Here is a 12,266-nt window from a genome sequence, read left to right on the forward strand (position 1 = left end):
AATCGATGAAAACGGCTTCATAACGAAAGTCAATAGGCCTTCATGAAAACGCACCCTGAGGATCCGTGTAGGCCTGTCATCCGTTCATTCTGATTTTAGATCAGTTATTGTAAAAGCCAGAATAACAAACGGTCTAAGATTTGTTCTTACGTGTTTTCATCAGCAATACACATTGTGTGTTTAACCATTTTTGAAGCGAGTAACGTGATAAGCAAACTGGTAAATAAACCGGTGTAACAGATCTGCCCGTGACCAGATTAACTGGTAACCTTCCGCCGAATAGAGTGCCACAGGGGTGACGTATTTTTGTTGGCCAACCCGGAAGTTAGCATCGCCCTGGTTCCCTTTTGTCCCCTGACTATAAAGGGCAGTAACCGAGAAAACACTGAACACACTCAGGGGGAAAGATACGGACGTTGACATGTTTACAAAGACATTACATACAACATAACTTATTAGTTTTTCTAGCTGTTATTACGAGAGATAGAAACATAATCAGTGTACAAAGTCATAATTTAAAAAGGCAGGTAGAGATGGTTTAACATTGGAGAATTTTGGACTTATGTATAAAATAATTAACCTGTAGAATAGACAGACTGATTATTGTAATTTGTGAAAACAGAAATTGTGTTTTCAAACTGGAATGTGAAATTCAGAAGAAAATAAGTATTAATTGAATTACACATTTTTCCAGAATTTGACTAATTTTGCATTGCGAGAACAAATGCATAACACCTTCTAAATGGTTCTTACAAAAGGTACAGTTCATGTCAGCAAAGTTGCCATATTTTGTATCCACTGCTGCTCCCTCCCTCTTTCTCTTTCTCTAATGTGTTTGGGAAAACTGTGCCCACATTTCACTACCTGCTCCAGAGAGACAGAGTGTGTGTGTGAGAGAGAAAGAGAGCACAAAGGTGGATGAGCAGGCCAGAGAGTGAATGAAGACAGGGAGGAGGGTTAGTGAGAATAACATAGTGAAACAAAAAGATAAAAAAAACTCTTTGTACGATGGTTGTTTATGTTCTATAGTACATATTTCTAGTCATTTTTCCACTGCCTGGTGCTGGTTTAGTTCGACTCGACTACTCGCCTTAGTTGTTTTTCCATCAGTCAAATGTCAGGGATAGTACCTTGTACCTGGACCTATTTTTGGTATCACCTCAGTCAAGGTTCCAAGTGAGCTGGGGTGACACCAAATGGTGATGTGTAAACATTACATATTATTGACTGGTCAGAGAAATATGTCATTACTACATGGCCATCTTGGCACCGATAAACCCAGATGTTTACATGTGATGACAACATGAATGTATTAATAGAAATCTCTCTCTCTTGTTGTCTATACCGCTTAGTCCCTAATAGAAATCTGAATACAGCATTACCAGACAGCATTCATTCCTATAAAAGTTGCTCAGTGGCACATACTTTGAAAAAAAATCATCAGGCTTCCAAATTCCAGCCATAAAAATTATCCAGATGTTCTACACACTTCTACATTTTTGGGCCCATAGACTATGCGCACTTGCGTCGAGCTGAATCACCTGCTGGATGAGCCGGGTGAATTCAGGTTGGCTCCATGCACACATGAAAGGGATAAAATGAAAATATCCTACAGCTAAACTGTATTTTCCATGTAGTATAGACCCAATGAATCAAATTACTATAATAGAAAAAGTCATTTCGCAAGGGTTTGTGACACTCAAAAAATTTTATTTACCATTTTACAGCCACTCCTTTTCCAATGATTCTCTATAGGAAAATTGCTTCTTGGGCAAGTGTGCATCGCAGGATGAATGCAAAGGTTGTAGTAATGCGGCTTGGCCACTATGCCAACCCATCCTGGATGCCACCATTATAGTACGTGAACCACCACATCGTACATCTTATCATGTAGCCTGTAGGCTACTGAATGTGATAATAGGAGCACAGTGGCTACAGTTATGCCTGCTAAGTAGTGCTAGCTAGCTCATTAGCAGGTCATCACATCTCTGAAAACATTTGTAACCTCTTTAAAATTTGTAACCTCCATTACTTGGATAGATTGACTACATATTGTAAAAATATGTGGTCAGTGGTTATTTTCTCACCTGAAAAACTATCAGAACTCAATAAAATGGCATATTAACAGTCTTAGGATGAAAATTATAACAGCTTTGAGCCTGTCCTGCCACCACCATGGCCCAGTGACTTCATGACAGTTTCAGCATGGTGGTACTATCTGCAGTGGAAAACAAGGCACCTGGTCGAGTTGAGTTGAGCCAGTACCAGGCAGTGGAAACACAGTGACACCTCTGCACAATCCTGCAGGAAGGATTTTGTGTGGATGCAGCCAGAGCCCACACACCTCTCTTATGTATGTAGCGAAGCACTGCCCTCGGTCATAAGAAATGAGAAAGGTCTGTGTATCCCCTGATCATTCATTTGTTTGATATAAGCTGCAAATGAGAAAATGGATAAATGGTTCTTTTTTTGTAGACATGAAAAAAGGGAAATCATTGCATTGTTTTTCTGTTTTCATAACAAAGCATGAAATCAAATAAAGATAACCAAAACCAAAAAAAAGTCTTACTCTGTTTTTCTGTTTGGGATATCACTATGCCTATGTAGCCTCTGTGTGATATCTCTGTGTAAAGTTTTGTATTTAATAACTCGTATATTATTCTCAAGAGTCCTCCTCAAAATAATCCCCACACAGATGTAGTTTAACAATTCTCTGCAGTGTGGATCTGCTGCCTGTTTGACCTCCTGCTCCTCTGATGAAGGGGAAGATGAGCTGTGTTGGGCTCATTTTGGTGATGTGATGAATGATGGAACAGAAAACAGATCTTACAAGCACTTCATTAGGTCAACTAATTAAGGTGCTTCAACAATGCATAGCCACTAGATGCCATTATATAACGTGAACACTTATAGGCTATAGTTTATTCTCATTATAAATTTTTCATTTAACTACACCATAAACAGTTGTCCCTGGTTGGCTAGTGGTTAAGGTGCACCACTCTCGCCTCTGTGCCCCGGGTTCGGATCAGGCTTGCGTCAGGAAGGGAATCCGGCGTAACGTGCCAAATGTCGATATGTGAGTCGTCAGTGATTCGCTGTGGCGACCCCTAAACGGGAAAAGCCGAAAGTAACTTTCTTTCTAACTACACCATAAACAATTTCGCATCACAATGCACACATGTGTAGATGAAAGACCCTGTGGGGTTTAATGCAGGAAGTTTCTATTTGTGGAAAATGCTGTAGGTTATAGTATATGAGTCTAACATAGGCTACGTTCACAACAAGCAAGAGTCGTCTGTCACCTCTGATTAACCTTTTGGGAATAATGTTCAGGTATTAAATACATAACTTTACACAGAGACACCATACAGAGGATACACAGACACACAGTAGGCTATGAGGTAAAAGTCCCACCCCCTGCAAAAAAGTGAAAGGTTAATGTGTGATGTAGCTTGTACATTTTGTAAAAGTGTAACTCTGGTTACTAATTATTAATTAAAAGCTAATCCGTATGAATATTTAACATAATGCAGGCAGTCTGTCATCACTGCTAAACTGACAGTTCATTTTGCATAAGAATTCATTTAAATGTGGGAACGGGCACAATAGTCACTGTCTGCGCATGTGCTGGGTAAAGAAAAGTCAGAAATCCATGAACAGAAAAGCAGAATAAGACTTGTTTTTTGCTTTTGGTTTTCTTGTTTATTTGTTTTCATGCTTTATTATGAAAATTATTTTTTTTGCAGGTTAAATCAATAATTGGATGATCAGATGATATATGGACTGAGAAACAACCCATTTTCCATTTTTTGTTTCCTTATTTCTAAATGGGAATTTCAAAACACCTCATTTGATTTTGCTTTTCTCATTTCAAAACGAAAATCCATTATGTACATGGACCATGATGGCCTCCATGGGACTGATGTAGAATCTAGTAAGTTTTACACAATAATATCTCACCAAGCTCATTTGTGGTTATTGATTTCTTTTGGAGACAGGGTAAATTAATAATAATCATCATCATCATTTTTAATAATAATCACCTTTATTTGGCCAAGTATGTTACACACAAGGAATTTGTTTCCGGTACAGAACCAAGGCAGCCATCTGTGGAGCCAACTGAACCAATGGCTCTAACCATCAGGGGTGACTTGGGGGTTCAGTGTCTTGCCCAAGGACACTTCGACGTGTGGACTGCAGGCACCGAGATTCGAACCTCCAACCTTCCGGTTTGGAGATGACCGCTAAGGCATACAAAATAAAAAATGAGAAACAGTATCTTAATTCCATCCTTATTTATACATTTTAAAAAGAGGTTGATGATTTACTCTACTCAGTTTTTCATCTGAATATTAACTTCACTCTAATACTAATATTAAGACTAATATTATTAAAGAATGAGTTAATCTCATGTCCTGTCATCGAAAAATTATATAGTATCTTGGTATTTGTTTAGTTTTTTCATTTTTATTTAACAACATAAATCAGAATATATAGACACACATATAGTTAGGCATTTTGAGTTTTCAATTTGGCTCATGTCGCATCTGCTAACATAGAGGATATATGACCTGTACAGCAACCAGCCACCTGGGTCTAGATCAACTCACAGTGGCACTTCTGGAGCTTTCACAATGTCCATCAAATACAGTCAATAGTCAAAACTTGTGTTGACAGAAACTAGGCTATCTGCACAATTAACACGTACCTCAGTGCATGTTAGTATTGTGAACATATGTTAGTAAAAAATGATTAATGTCAACAGTTTCTGCGCTCCTGAGCAGAGAGGAGAGGACTTTGGAGAGGAGTTGAACCTAAAGTCAACCTCACCTGTTTGTTCTTTTATAATCAGGGGAAATATTTAACAGTGTGTGGATTTTTTTCTAATAAAAGATCACTACAGAGTTTATGGGTGTTATTCTGAGCTGCAGTGAGTGAAGCCAGTAATAACATTGACACAGTCAAGAATTCAGTTGGGAATCAGATAAACTCTGTACATTTAAAATACACCACTGATCATCATGTAGGCTGTAGACGCCTTTGGTTTGTTAGAAACTTTAAATCAATGACCCATATAAAGCAGTGTTTCTGCTACCACCCCACCCCCGGCAGGGCTGCCCTCCCTGACCAATCATCCTAGGGAAACACTGTATTTACAGCTGCCACTACAGCAAAAGCACGATTGCCCTAACCTTGGTGCCTTAGACCTTGGAACCTCTAATAAAAACTTTGATTCAGTTTGATGACCCAGGAGATCTTGCTGGCTTGTGCCACAGTAGCAGGTCACAGAAATATAGAGGTGCCAGTCCATAAAGCCTAAAAAACAAAAATCAACAGCTTAAAATAGGGGTTATATAGTCATATTTATGTGTGCTTGTCAAGAGATGGGCAGCAGCATTTTGAACCATCTGAAGGTGAGACAGTAATCAGCGAAATGCAAAATGTAAAAAATTGAGTGCTAGTTAAGTTCTTATGTCCCTCAGACAGTCGAATAGTGGCTGTAATGAAGTGCCCCTTATTGATTTTAAAGGTGCATACAGTAGATCTAGATATTGTCTGTATAGCAATGAAAAGGGAAGTCATACTCCTCCAAGACAGACCTCAGTGGAAGCATGTATAATGAAAACAGGACAGGACAGAGAACTGACCCCCAGAACAAGGGGGACTGAATGGGATGAGCAGCTACCAATATTTACTGCAAAACCTCTATTAGATAAATATGATTTAAACCATTGTCTTTCAGAAATGGTTGTAGTAAAAGACAATTTAGACACCGGTCTAGATTTGGCTTTTTAAAAAGGTGCTGGAAAACAGCTTATTTAAATGCCGCTGGGACAGTCACTGTACTTGAGCAGCGATTAATAAGAGCAAGAAAACTAGGTACAACAATCTCAAAAGCATCCTTAAATGTTAGCTATAAAATCCAGGGGGTTATTCTTCATACGCTGCTAAACAGACCCTAGATAAAATGAGCAGTCCTTTTCTAATGCCAGCTAAGGTTATCTGGATGTTTAGGTTCTCCATCTCCCACCTGTGTTGTGGATTAGAAAAGCTGGGTTAATTGATCCAAGACAAGTGTGCACTCTCATGGCCAGTGACTATATGGTTTTAGACATCTCATGCCACTGTGACATCTAACTGTCCCTTCCTCTGTGATTTTCTTTGTCACTATAGAAACAAAGCAGCACAAAGAGACCCAAATGTCACCGCTGTCAGCAATGTGACAAAGCCTACCCATCACCATCACATCTAAAGATTCATCAGAGAGTTCATGCTGGAGAGAAACCATACGGTTGTGACCAATGTGGAAAAGCATTCACGGAAATGAGTAACTTAAAAAAACATCAACAAATTCATACTGGAGAGAGACCATACAGGTGTGACCAGTGTGGAAGAGCTTTTACTCGGAAAAGTCACCTTGATTCTCACTACCAAATTCACACTGGAGAGAAACCATACACCTGTGAGCAATGTGGAAAAACTTTCACTCAAAAGAATAGCTTAAAACAACATCGCCATATTCATTACCGAGAGAAACCATATAGATGTGACCAATGTGGGAAAAGCTATATTCAAAAAAGTAACTTAAAATATCATCAACAAATTCACACTGGAGAAAAACCATACAGCTGTGACCAGTGTGGAAGAACCTTTACTCGGATATATGACCTTAATTCTCATCAACGCATTCATACCGGAAAGAGGCCATACAGTTGCGACCAATGTTGCAAAACCTATACTCGGAAAGGTCATCTGAAGACTCATCAACGAATTCATACTGGAGAGAAACCATACAGCTGTGACCAATGTGGGAAATGCTTCATTGCACTCTGTCATCTAAAAGTCCATAAATGTGTACATGCTGGAGAGAAACCATACAGGTGTGACCAATGTGGAAAATGTTTTACTCGGATTAGTAACCTAGAAGCCCATCAAAGAATTCATACTGGAGAGAAACCATTTATTTGTGACCAATGTGGAAATAGTTTCACAGAAAAGAGTACCCTAAGAAAACATCAACAGATTCACACTGGAGAGAAATCATACTGGTGTGACCAATGCGGAAAACCTTTCACTACAATGAGTAGTTTAAAACAACATCAACGAATTCACAGTGGAGAGAAACCATATGGATGTACCCTATGTGGTAAAACTTTCACTGTAAATAGTAGTTTAAGAAAACATCAACAGACTCACACTGGAGAGCGACCATACAGCTGTGACCAGTGTGGAAGAACTTTCACATTAAAGAGTAGCTTGCGAAAACATCAACAAATTCACACTGGAGCCAGACCATACAGCTGTGACCAATGTGGAAAAACCTTTACTCGTAAAAGTTACATAAAACCCCATAGAAGAGTTCACACCGGAGAGAAACCATTCAGCTGTGACCAGTGTAGAAAAACTTTCACTACAAAGGGTAGTTTAAAGCAACATCAACGTATTCACACTGGAGAGAAACCGTACAGCTGTGATCAGTGTGGGAAAACATTTACTTGGAAAAGTCACCTAAATTCCCATCAACGGCTGCACAATGGATAGAAACCGTACAGTTGTGACCAGTGTGGAAAAACGTAAGTGTGACTTGGAAAGGCACCAACACATTCGCACTGGAGATGTACTGTAATGGTATGACCACAATGATCAGGGATTGCCTTTACCGAGTAGTCTAAAAACCCACCGGTTTTCTGCAACCTTCAGGTTTTTATGTTAAATTTATCCTAACTCTTGATAGAACTTTCTCTTACACTGGTGATAAGTCAAAATATTATGCTAATATTTTGTTAATCTGTCAAGAAAGAAATATAGCCAACACCCTGGTGAAATTTTTAACAGGAGTGTAATTTGGAAGGAGTGAAATGGCTAATAAAATGTTTTGAAGTATTTATCTTTAGATTCCAATTAACCATTAATAACAATGCCAATTTATCAGCAGTCAACTCAGACTGTAAGATGAATGTGACATACTGTATAATACAATGGTGAACTCTGTACCTGTTGTAGTAAAACCAAAGGAAGATGTGTACTTATTGTAGGCTAAGTATATACTGTAACCTGTTTTTAATATTATGTTTTAGTGGCCTTTATAGTTGTCTCAATTCATGGGCCACTTTCTTTCAAGGACCCAGTCTATGAAAGTGTGGCCTATGTATGTGTCATAGACCACAAAGACTGAACCATGGGCTATACTGAAATGAGCCGGTCTGCTCTACAGAGGATTTCATATTTACATTACCAACTGCCCTCACCATTGCATTACACAGCACCACTTCCTAGCAACCTTGATAGCAGCTCTGCTCTCTGCTGGCATGCAAAGAATCTTGGGATAGGGTGGGCTGGGAAAGATCCATGCGGCGGAGCCGTCATTGCCTGGCAAAAGAAGGATGCATTTCTTGGCCGCATTTGAAGGAGTCTTCGAAATGGGATGGTATTGTTGTGCCGCTGTGACGCAATCGGTCTTCAAATGCAGCCTTCAAAGGATGCGTCCCCTCAATTGGGACACAGTTTATTTATGGCAACACCCTCTTGTACACAGAAAAAGAAGGTGATGCCACAGATAACAGGTGAAAGCTGCTGAATATTCATTTTCTCTGGCAAAGTTACACAGTCTATGTAGATTATTTTTTACAACAGTCCTATTCCTTTCCTGGACCTCCTCCAGAAAAGACTGTGGTGGGTGGCACTATACATAGAGAGACAGATTTAAAAAAAACAAACGGTATGGTGAATAAGAAAAAGAGAGTTCCTCTTAATGAAGTGGTTTGATACACACAAGATCACCATGAATAAAGCCTACACAAAATATGTAACCATGTGAACCATTAAAGACAATAAAAAAAAAGGTACCTGTTCCAGGTGCTTTGGAGGATATCAAAGAGATAATCTAAGATCAAGTCAGCAGCAGACCAAAAAAACACTGCTTCACCGCAACAAGGAACTGCTGTCAGCATACTATGATCCAGTTTCATGTGATCTGTCCAGCATCATTTTATGCTGTCTAAGCAGCTGGACTCAGTTGTATATAGGTCATTCTGTACTTTTTGTTTTTGAGGCAGTGAATATTTATGACTTTTACTCTTCTTCAAATAGTGTTTATGTGGTGTATTCAATAAATCTATAAAGATGGACTGAATTCTCTGTTCAACTAAGAACTCACAAAATAACACTAATCATTTTATTATAAAACACACATGATAAACAGATTTTTCAAACCTGTACTGTTTCTGAATATGTGTGTAAACAACACATTTATCAACAGCCATTTCAACTTGGTGAGTCCCATCTGTTTCTAATGGGATCTTTTAGCATTCAGTGATTGTCAAGTGCTCTACAGACACCTGCTGGTGGTTGGTTGCTGTTGCGCTCTCTGAACTCACATCTTGGAGCCACTTCTTTGTGTCAGCCTAAAATTTAGTACAGACATTAAGGACATGCTGAGGATGATATGATGTAAACAGCTGACACTGTGACTTATTTACAGCCTTTTAAAGATGAATAAACATCTTATTTGCTTTGTCTTCACCATCTAGGGTAATTGTAAAACAATGAAAACTGTATGTTTTGCTTTACAGTGACACCATGGACATACATCTGTCCCATACTTTTGGAGTCAAACAGTTAATGACAAAGATGTAAATATGATTATCCGCCAGAACATTTGATGTTTTGCAACATGTCATTAGTGGTGTGACACTTCCTTGCTGAGCATCCTGGGCCTACTGCAGGGCAATCTGAAAAACCAGATGTGTATAGGCTACACATCTGGTAGTAGGTCTACAGTATTTAGCAAGACCAGGTTTATTTATAAGCAGTGTACATTTAATAATCTGAATGCAATTCATTTGTTAATCTGTGTATTCAAACAGGAAGACAAAAGGAGCTTGATGAGGCCTGGGCAGTCATGGATACTCCCACAGCTTGCTCTATTATCTACTAAAGATTTTGTAGCTGTTTTTATCAGGACATGCCTCACAGAGAACCTCTGCCCAAGTAAACAAAATAATGACATTCTTTCACAGTTCGATAGGGATGGAGCAGCTTTCTCTTCACTACCCATATCCCCCAAAACAAAGGAGCTCTATTTTAAAATTATGAATAACATCTATCACTCTGGAGAATGTTTAAGGCTTCACTCCAACATAGATAACAACACATGCTCATTCTGTAACAATGACATTAAAAACACATCTTTCTTTTTAATAAATAACTTTTAAAAATGGTTAAATGGATTGATTTCTGTAATTGGCTGTCACCAGTGGTTCCACACCTACAGTATAAATAGTTGAATTGTTGGTATTAAATCGCTAAAAACAATGAAATCAGAAAAGCACAAGTTGTTACATTTATAACAATGCTATTATCTATAGAAATCCCCTTATTCTATATTTATCAGTTCAGTTTTTATTCTTTCTATCTCATTTTCTCACATTTGTTCAGATTTTGTAAATAATAAATAAATATTCTCTAAAGCTTAAGTTTTAAAAACACAAAAAAAACCCTGGGAAGTCTTTGCTTAGACTACTGCCCCCGTGACCCGGTTCCGGATAAGCGGAGGAAAATGGATGGATGGAAAAACCCCTGTGTTTTTGAAAACACTTGAACAATACGGTATGTTTTCCCTTAAGAAAAACTCCACATCTGTACACCTAGTCACACAAACACTCCCCAGAGTGTAAGGTCTAATTTTCATGAATAACTGTCAAATTCACACTCAAATATAAATATATATATACCTTTTCTATAAATAAGACAATATGTGTAAACTTTACTGCTGTCATGCATACAGTAACTTATTCAAGTCATGATTTTGTGAAAACATAACATTTCCATTTAGGCCAAGTCACACAAGCATGTGACCAAAGAATTTTCTATTAAATATACATGTCTTCAACATGCATTGTTGAAAAAAATAAAATAAAATAAAATAAATATATATAAAACGATATTAATAAAAATCATACAATAAGGTCATAACACTTCCACCTTAACATCTGTGTTTATGAAGCTGAAAATGTTACAGTTGTCATAAATGTATAAATTCAATTATATGTTTATTATTATGAAATCCTTTGAGCAGCTGGTCATGCAGAAAATCAAGTCCATCCTTTCTCCCTCTCATGACCCATTTCAGTTTGCATACAGGACAAACAGGTCCACAGAGGATGCCATTACTGCTGTTCTCCATCCAGTCCTCACCCACCTAGATTCAAAGAACTCTTACATGCGAATGCTGTTCCTAGACTTCAGTTCAGCATTCAACACAATCATTCCCCAGCAGCTTATACAAAAACTTGTGCACCCCCAGGAACTTGGTGCTGCTCACTCTCTACAGCACCATCGATGGTCAGAGGTGGATGCTTTAGAAGTTTTCTCCTGACGTCCACAATGATCTCTGTAGTCTTCCCCACATTGAGGGAGAGGTTGTTGTCCTTACAGCACTGGACCAATTGGGACATCTCACTACTGTAGTTGGCCTCATCATTGTTGGTAATGAGGCCAACTACAGTCATGTCATCTGAAAACTTGACAATGTGGTTGGTGCTGTAGGTTGGCACGCAGTCGTGGGTCAGCGGTGTGAAGAGCAATGGACTGAGCACACACCCCTGTGGAGCCCCTGTGCTCAGCGTGATGGTCTTGGAGATGTTGCTGATGACCTGCACATTTTGTGGCCTCCCTGTTAGAAAGTCCAGCACCCAGTTGCAGAGAGAGGTTTTGAGTCCCAAGTGTCCATCTCTGAGGACCTCTCCTGGACCAACAACACCACATCACTGGCCAAGAAAGCTCAAATACGCCTCTACTTCCTCTGCAAACTGAGGAGAGCCAGTGCCCCACCCCCCATCATGTGCTCCTTCTACCAGGGCACCATTGACTGCATCATCACTGGCTGTATCACTGTGTGGTACGGAGGCTGTACTGCCTCCGTACCACACAGAAGGACCCTGCAACGCATAGTGAAAACAGCCAGCAAGATCATCGGTGCCTCTTTGCCTTCCCTCACAGACATCTTTAACACCCACCTCACCCACAGAGCCATCAGCATTGCTGATGACACCTCCCACCCCTCACACTCCCACTTCAGACTCCTGCCTTCAGAGAGAAGGTATCGGAGTCTTCAGGCCCACTCCACCAGACTTACAAACAGCTTCATCCTCCAGGCTGTGAGGATGCTGAAATGCTGTCCATTACCTCCCCACCTCTGCCCCTGGACTGTGACCCACCACAGAACATAAAAAGACTACCCCTGCTGTTGCACAAACTCAATACAT

At 39.4% G+C, this 12,266-nt stretch overlaps 1 protein-coding gene across 1 annotated transcript in view; it reads left to right on the forward strand.

The window, feature by feature from the left end:
* Nucleotides 1-10,329, forward strand: part of LOC109965138 (gastrula zinc finger protein XlCGF26.1-like) — a 10,740-nt gene extending 411 nt beyond the window's left edge. The window contains exon 2 of the mRNA XM_020608929.1: nt 6,175-10,329. Coding sequence (XP_020464585.1) covers nt 6,175-7,542 — 1,368 coding nt within the window. The 3' untranslated portion in view covers nt 7,543-10,329. The remainder of the gene's footprint in view (nt 1-6,174) is intronic.
* The last annotated feature ends 1,937 nt before the right edge of the window (nt 10,330-12,266 follow it).

Source organism: Monopterus albus, unplaced genomic scaffold, assembly GCF_001952655.1.
Source record: "Monopterus albus unplaced genomic scaffold, M_albus_1.0 scaffold96.1, whole genome shotgun sequence".
Classification (NCBI taxonomy): Eukaryota; Metazoa; Chordata; class Actinopteri; order Synbranchiformes; family Synbranchidae; genus Monopterus; species Monopterus albus.